Source organism: Lathyrus oleraceus, chromosome 7 (assembly GCF_024323335.1).
Source record: "Lathyrus oleraceus cultivar Zhongwan6 chromosome 7, CAAS_Psat_ZW6_1.0, whole genome shotgun sequence".
Classification (NCBI taxonomy): Eukaryota; Viridiplantae; Streptophyta; class Magnoliopsida; order Fabales; family Fabaceae; genus Lathyrus; species Lathyrus oleraceus.
The window spans coordinates 523,776,327-523,785,448 of NC_066585.1; the positions used below are offsets into that span (position 1 = coordinate 523,776,327).

At 26.5% G+C, this 9,122-nt stretch overlaps 1 protein-coding gene across 1 annotated transcript; it reads left to right on the top strand.

The window, feature by feature from the left end:
* Positions 1-4,779: 4,779 nt before the first annotated feature.
* Positions 4,780-6,589, top strand: LOC127106238 (tobamovirus multiplication protein 2A). Its single transcript, XM_051043537.1, has 5 exons — positions 4,780-5,010; positions 5,265-5,364; positions 5,665-5,745; positions 5,969-6,073; positions 6,212-6,589. Exons 1-5 carry the CDS (start codon positions 4,868-4,870, stop codon positions 6,485-6,487), a joined length of 705 nt encoding a protein of 234 aa, XP_050899494.1. The 5' UTR covers positions 4,780-4,867; the 3' UTR covers positions 6,488-6,589.
* Positions 6,590-9,122: the final 2,533 nt, after the last annotated feature.

Genomic DNA, 9,122 nt, shown 5'->3' on the forward strand with positions numbered 1-9,122 from the left:
TCCAACCATGATGATGATGATGTATCATTGTAATCAAGATGAAGACCAACATCCATTGGAGAATCATGAAACCCTAATTCATAGCCCCATCCTCAGATGGCCATGATCAATCAGTAAACCCTAGGCTTGCACTTTGACTTCCTCATCTTCTGATCAAGACTTGGGAAGATAGCTTGCACTATGTAACCACATGATATGCAATATGAAATGCCTAATGTCCTAAAATGATATGCAAATATGTTAATGCTAGTCCCAAGAGAGGAGGGCAAATTTTGAGGTGTTACAAGTACCCACTATTTCTTGAGACCTTTTAGAAGGTTAAGCCCAAGAACCCCCTTATTTAAGGAAATGAAGTTTTTAGGATAACTTTTAACCAAAGAACGAATAGTGACTTGAAGTGGTTAGTCTCCAATCCAAACAACGAACATAACTTTGAGCAATTAGTCTCTAATTCAAACGGAGAGTTTGCACAGGATGATCTCGAACCAAGATGGAGTTTTGAGTTGGCTATCCTACAAGATGAATTGTGGTTTTATACAAGCTAACAATGAAGCAAATCGAGATTTATACTGGGATGATCTCGAATTTACTAATCTTTTAAACAAGATGAAATCAGAAACCGAGTAGGACTTCACACCAGGTTGATCTCGAATTGATAAATCTTTTAATCAGGCTGAGCTTAAGAATCGTTGTGAATATTTTTCACTAGTTGATCTTCACAAACCCAAAAGAGAGATTTTCTTCAATGGCGGAGCTCACGAACCAAACATAGACTTTTGCTTAATATATTCTTTAAGATCTAAGTTATGCTATTTAATTTTAACATTTGCTTCGACTAATTTAGCACTTAATTTAAACAATTACATATATGATAATCTGTTGCCTCATAATCATCTTCTTCGTGAGAAGCTAACAAGTATATTTCATTTTCTTCTTTGGAAGAATATTCTTCTAAGGCTCTACCAAAGGTTGATTATTGTTTATTATTACTTCTTTTGAAGATTCCACTAGATGAAATTTTGTTTTCTTCGTATTCTCTTCTTAATGAAGTTTCTTCATTGGACGTTAAATTTTTCGAGGATCATTCAACCACTGAGACTATTCATTGGAAGAAGATTGTCGTACCTCGAAAAAAATAGAATACGATCTCGCGATGTGCATCATTAAGAGACTTTCATAATCAATTATGGAATCGATTAGACGTCATATAATCGATTAGGCTATAAATCTAATTGATTAGACAGTTTGAAAAATATTTTTCTAATAAAGCAGACAATCTCCTAATCAAGTGGTTAGGCTCCAAAAAAAATTTTTTTTGTTATTTTAATTAAAAAGAGAGAGGCTTCTCTGTGCTTTTAAGTATGTGCTTTATCCATATTACTTCCCTTAATTCCCTTGTGTCTTTACCAAATACTTATCACTCGAGTGGATACAATTAAGCGAACTTTCACACTTCCTCTCTTTCACACTTTGAAGCTTCAAGTCTTGGTATCATTATCTTTGATTTTAGCATCACATAAGAATCTTGAGTATTTTTTTTGAAGAAGTTTGATATATTTCCATGTTAGTTACCATCACCTGAGATATTGAAAGTGTAAACCACTTGTGATCATAAACTCTAAGTCTTCATTTGATAGTCATTGGAGCGTAATTTTGACTTTGCACAAATGTCTTTAGCATGATTCGGGAGAATAACTTGATCAACCATCTTATGCATCTTTGGCCGCTTGAGTTAACTTTAGAAATTGATTGACTTCAATTGTTATCATCATCAAAACTATGCATCATACAAACTCAACAGTTCTTGGCTGACTTGTATCCTTCTTACTATCCATAATCTTCAATGTCTTATATCATTTCTTGATAATACTTGCAAGCACATAGATCCATACTACTATCTGCTAGGAAAAATATTGACTTGGAGATAGGTGAACTCCGATAGAAACTTTTAAAGGAGTAAATGATCATTAAAGTTTATGATCGCTTGAAGTTAAACAAAGAAAATCACTCATACTAAAATATGAATGTACAGAAGAAAAAAAGAGACATGCAAGAACCACCACTTCCAACAAAGAAAAGGTGAATGACGAGTACACTACTACAAATAAAACATGTCATATCGAACGCGGAATGAATTTCACCTCGGTTACAATGTCGAGGTAACGAAGGATGACATGAAAAATGGGAGTTTTACCCATCGGTTTAAAAATAACATAGGGGTTAGTTTAAATGGTCATGGGTTCGAACGCCAGCAAAAAATTTATTTATTTTTCAAACTAGCACCATATACCTCTCGTTTTTATAACAAAACCGATGAGTAATATATATATATATATATATATATATATATATATATATATATATATATATATATACTCATTAAATTGTTTATACAAAATATTAATGTAAAAATGTTGTTTTTCACCGTCATTATTGTCGGTGAAGAACAAATGCTAGATATCTTGGAAAAGAGAAACGGTTGGGGATCCTTGTTTCATTTATCTTGAGGAAGATCAAATGTTGAATGCGATATATTCTCTATAACTTTTACATTCATTTGTTTCTGATATAAAAAAATGTTAGATAAATAAAATAAATATCCAGTTATATAATTATATAAGAACACAAACATTGAACCCTAAATAATTTTCTGCACTTGCAATCCATCACTTGCAAAGTAAATACAATACTCTCACAAACTATATATTAAAAACCTAAATTTTTTCTGATTTTGCAATCTATCACATTGATAGAGTGCTTTGATTAAACATAGAGGGTTTCACCATGTTTGAGTTTCTTGTGGATTCATTAATATTCATAATGCTTTTATAATGAAGTTTTTAGGTTTCACGAGGATCACTAATGGCAGTGTCATGAACGACAAATATTTGTTTAAAGACGGTGAAAAAACACACTTATATTTTACCTCAATAAAATATGTTGCAACCCAAACGCCAAATACCTCTCGGATTCTGTTAAAAACCGAGGGAAAGATTTTTTTTTTCCAATATTTACTTTTTACACAGAATAATAAAAAATAAATTGTTCAAACAAATCAACCACACACTTCTCGGTTTCTGTTAAAAACCGAGGGGAATGCTTGTTTTTTTAATATTTACATTGTTTACAAAGAAAAATAAAATAAATTGTTCAAACAAATCAAGAGTTTGACAAAGGATTCTTGGAGAACAACATATCTTTTCAAATTTCTGATAAGTTATTTGTTCCAAATAAGAGAGAAAAAATGTGTACTTGCAATCCATTCTAGAGAGATTTCATTATCTTGAGCAAATGTTTTTCATGGCAAATACTTTCACATGACAGAGAACGTGAAAGAGAACCTGAAAGAGAACATGAAAGAGAAATGAATAATTATTTTTATGAATAAATTTCTCAATATTGTTAACCGAGGATAGCAATGAATTTCTCAATGTTTTCTTTGATTGACAGCATAGAAAGTTTATTACAAAAATACAACAACATCAACATCATTATGTGAGATAGATTACATTGTTTACATAAAATATTAAAATAAATTGTTTACAACAAATCCTTGCTCTTATTAGTGAATATCTTTGTTGATATCTTTGTTCTTATGTTCTAATCCTAGTTAAATAGAAAACTGAAGGATTAAAATATTTTATTTACACTTATAAATAAATAAAATCATAAATTATATTAGCAGGGAATCGAAAAATATACTGATTTGTTTTTTTACCTCGTTGTTATGAAAAATCGAGAGAATGTATGACTTTTTATTTGTTAAAATAATTTAAAAAATAGCGTGTTTTGCCTTTATATCTCAATTTTCTATTATTTGAGATAAAAACTTTGTTATGAAAAGTCTTATTTAATGTAGTGATAGATCGAAGATCTCTAACCATTTAACGAAAAACAAAATGAAAACACCAATTGAGGGATAGGCGGAAAGAAATGGTTTTAAAGAACAAAAAAACGAAAAAATAGATCTTAATTAAATTTTATCTTATTAGCTAAAGCTTTCATACCCATCTGCATTGAAGAACAAACCGAAAAAAAGAAATTGAGACGGTAACATTATAAAGAAGGTTGATGGAAGACAAACATGAAGTACAATCCAAACTAAGTTTTTAAATTTTTTTCTTCTAACTTTCAATTTTTATCATGTTTTTAGAAAGGCTAGATAAAAAAATTGTATCACAATTTTAAATGTTTGAAAAAATACATTAAATATTAAAGGAAATAATAAAATTAATATATTTAATTAACTTTATTCTAAATCATTTATCATATATAACTAATATTTATTTATTTATTTTAAAAATTAAATATACAATTTTTAATAAACAGTTCAATATAAGAAAATGTACTAGGTATGACAACAAGATGAGTATAAGACGAATTTTATCTGTTCTTTGAGTTCGATTTTTCTCACACTACGTTCGGTCCCTTCATAAAATAAAAAATAGAAATATTATGTCTATTAAAATTAATATAACAAAATTATAATTATTTAAAAGAATTATATTCAAATTATGTTTTTTTAAATATAATTCTTCTAGAAAAAAAGAATTTGACTTTAATTAATCTTATTTATTTAAAAGTCAAACATAAAATAATTTCTAATTGGTTGTAATATTATAAAAATAAATTATACCCAAAATACATAAAATTGTGATTTTTTTTTGTCAAATTCATGAATAATTTAATACTTTATGATATTTACTTTCCAATTCCTTTTTACTATATTATAAACGTGTCCTTATTCATTTCATAATAAACCATGTGCTATAAATTGCAGTGAAACAATATTCTCTCCTTTCACTTAACCTTATATAAAATCAAAATCTCATATTCATTTATTCACCTAGTTGAATCCAAATAAAAAATGGCTAAGAGACCATTTTTTGAGTTTATTTTGCAGGTGATAAATTTAGTGTTGAGTGTGTTGGGTTTAGGAACCCTAGGGTATGGATTTGTTTGCTTCTTCAAGTCGAAACAAAGTACTCCAAATGAAGTTCATAAATCTTTGTAAGTTTCTTCACCTTTTAATATATTTCTCTACTTTTTTTTGTGAATTTATATTTTAACCTTGTTGAATTTATGTTATATATTTTAGAAGAATTATTTATATATATATATATATATATATATATATATATATATATATATATATATATATATATATATATATATATATATATATATATATATATATATATATATATATATATATATATATATATATATATATATATATATTGACTGTGTTATAATTTGTGCAGGATTATCTATGTTACAATTGGAGTTGGTGCAATTTTTATAATTGTCTCTTGTTTGGGATCTATAGGAACAGCAACAAGGAGTCCATGTTGTTTGATTACTGTATCCTAAACAATATTAAAGTATAGATACAAAAAAAAGTATTTTTTTTTAAGAAATTATAGAAAAAAAACATTTTTATTTAATTAATTAGATGTTTTTGACCAATTTATAGTTGTTTCCAAGAGGATTTGAAAACTGTCCCTTGAAATTATAAAACTATATTGATACACTGAACTAGCATCTTATGGATATGGTAAAAATAATTGTTAATATTAATTGTTTAAATATATTATTATTATAGTTTATTTTTTAATGATTCTTTTTTATTTTATTTTTTTCTCCTTAATTAAGATATTTTAGTATTGTGTGTTCTTGGTACCACTTATAATATCTGAGTTGGGAATTGCTCTTCTCATATTCTTTGATCACAGCTGGAAAAAGGTAATAACACTTCTAATCACCATTTATAATTCTGAATTTATAGATATCAGACAATTTGGACTCTTAAATTATTCCACTAATTTATATTTTATGTTAGTGAATTTTCAATTTTTCTAATGAAATTAAATTTTTAAATTTTTAAAATCAAACTCTTTGATCTTGTTTTAAATTAATTTTCGAAATGATTATTAATTTTCTATAACATTGTAAAATCTCTATATAGGTTATAATAGATGGTATAAATGAAGATTATTTCACAGTCTATAAGTTTGTGAATCACCATTGGAATGTCATCAAGTGGATAGCTCTTGGAGTCTTTATATTACAGGTAACATGACATAAAAAATCTATTAAACAAATCAACATATACAAATTTAATTTGTTACATTTTATTGTAATTTTTTCTAAAATACATATATCACACTCAAATCAATTTTATTTTTAAAATTTCTTCTTTCATTTTCAGGTTATTGCTTTGGTTCTAGCAATATATTTGCAATGCGTGTTCAATAGAGCAAAGTATGCCACGAGAGATGTCTATTATCGTCAAAATCCTAGAAAATATAATTATGATCGCTTGGGAACGCCTACGCCCACGCGTAGTATCACCCTACCAAAATTGACTGGTGTCAGTGTTTGTGTCAATGGTAGAGTTTCAGTAAAACCCTCTACTCCGCCAAATAATGATGTCAATGTTGATGTTAAAGATCCATCAAGCTCTGCTAAAGTGGATCTTGTTTAATTTGATGCAGAGTTATTTGAATTTTTATGTTGTTAGTTTGAAAGTAAATTGATATAAAATTCTTTCACAACGGAATTAATTTTATTTATTTAATATTTTTTATTTTTTATTTTAAATTGACTAAATATTCTTTTTAGTTTTTTTGTCTTGTATTTGGAATTCAATTTGATCTCTTAACATTTAAAAAGATTATTTTAGTTTATTAACTATGCGAATTAGATAACTTTGATCCTTTTTTTTCAAATGTTAGAAATGACGTTAATTTTCACTTATGTGACAAATAATATATAACACTTAATTTTTGTGAAAGATTTAACCATGAAAAAATTGAACACTAAAAAATGTTTTTTGAATTTTAACATATTCTTCATCTTCTTCGAAAGCTGAAACTCAAAAATTAGGTTGTTCAAGTTATTTTGAAGAGTGGAATAAAAAATAAACATAACCCATTTTTTTAAAATTTTGTGGTTTCAAATTGTGCAAATAATTGGTTGCTTACCTTAAAAAACAACAATCATAGTTGCAAACAAAAATTCCTTAAAGCAAAACATACAAAAATTCATTAAAACTAAACAAAACATATTACAATTGTGAATCTCATTGGTGAGATAAAAATTCAATACAACAAAACTGTTCATATTCCCTTCAAACATTACCTGCGTATAACTTGAAATAAGAGTTGTCTAAGATAAGATTTATGTTTTAGGATTCCAAGGATTTATTATTCAAAATTGAATTTTAAGTAAAGGGTTTAATTAGAGCAGGTTTTGAGAAAACTATGTTTCTAGGTTATGAGAAAATTTATGTTTATGGGGTTTTTCAATTTGAAGGAAATTTATGTTTTAGGATTCCATAATCAATGTAAAAGTTGAATTGTTTCCAAAGTTTGATTGTGAATAGGTTCATTCAATGAAAAGGTTTAAATAAGAGCTTCAACTTGATTCATTTTAACAACATACTTGATTCATTTTAACAACATGGAGAAAGAGAGGAAAGAATGGGGAAGAAGATAAAAACTTTTAATTAAAATTCAAAAAAAAAAATTAGTTTGAGATTTTTGTGTCGTTAAATCCATCACAAAATTAATCTAACCCACGTGTTATCCATGTCCGTGCAATATAGTCTTATGGATTGAATTTGACTAATATAATAGACGGAAAGGATACATTTTAAAAAATTGAGGAATCAAAATGATGTTTTTAAAAATTAAAGAATTAAATTGAATTCTAATTACAAGATAATGAACTAAAAATGATATTTAACTTTTTATATTAATATATGAGAGATTTTAGTAGATGATAAAATAGAGATAATACCAAAATAAAAATAAAAATAGAGAAGAGAAGAAATTGAAAGGATGTTAATAAATAGTTTACGCACTCGTTGATATTGTTTTAATATTTTTTTATGAAAAATTATTAATTAATTGTTAATATATATTTACACTTTTGTGAGGATTTGAAATATGAACTTTCAATTCTACTCTTAATTCAATTGTTTTAAATAACATAATTTACATTACGTTGAGATGTTGTGATAAAATTATTTTAAAATTTTATAAAATTTTACATACTTGATTTACTTAAGAAAAACTTTAAATTTAATGGATAAGTTAGTTATATTGCATTTGTTTTCTAAAAAAAATGTTAAAGATATGAGCAGGGGTGGTAAAATGGGTCCGATCCATTGGTCATGCTCTTTTTGTTCGCACTTTAGCGTGGGACGGATCAAAGATTTATGTCATCATCTTTTAATGTGTCGGCTTCGTCCCGTCCCATTTGTTTCGCAGACTTTTGCGGACATAACCATTTACATAAACTTTTGCATTTTTAGACTTAAAGAGAGCAGTGTCCGCAGATTTTTCTCGTTCCACATTCACTTTTTTGCGGGACGCACCTAAATTTTAGGCCCTAATCCTTAAATAAGACCGCCCCGCTCGCCCCTTTTTTTTACAGACTTTTGCGGGACGAGTCTAAACGCGACGAGCATGTTCGATTGTCATTCCCTAGATGTCAGTGCGTTAAGTTTGTCACTCGACATAGCTACCAATATCTTCTTAAAATATATAGTTTAAATTTAATGATAAAAAAATTCTTTAGACAATAAAAAATATTTATCAAATTATTTCAAGTTATATCTCATCATACTAATTTGATTTTAATTGATTCTTTTCTATTACATTATTTTAAAATATTTGTAAAATGTGCTTTCTTCTAATATGAAATAGATTTTGACTATTTACATATAAATACTTTGTTATATACTTTATTTCCGATTAATCATGATATTATTAATATTATTTTATTAAATTACTCACACAAAATATTGATAGTTTTTTATTTTTCCAATTTTTCTTTTAGTTGACAAATGTTTGTAGATATTTGTAAAATATGATTTTTCTTCTTTTCTATTCTTATTTGAAAATTTAAAGTTTTTATAATATATTACTTGCCCTTAAATATAATATTAATCAATTCATTATTTGAAAATTTAAACTTTTTATTGTTAGTCAATAGATATATTTCTTATATTCTATAAATATAGTATCATATTCATCTAACATTATTTTTTATTTTTTATTTTGAATATAATCTAACAATTACTTTATATGATTTCATTTTTTTATTAAAAAATA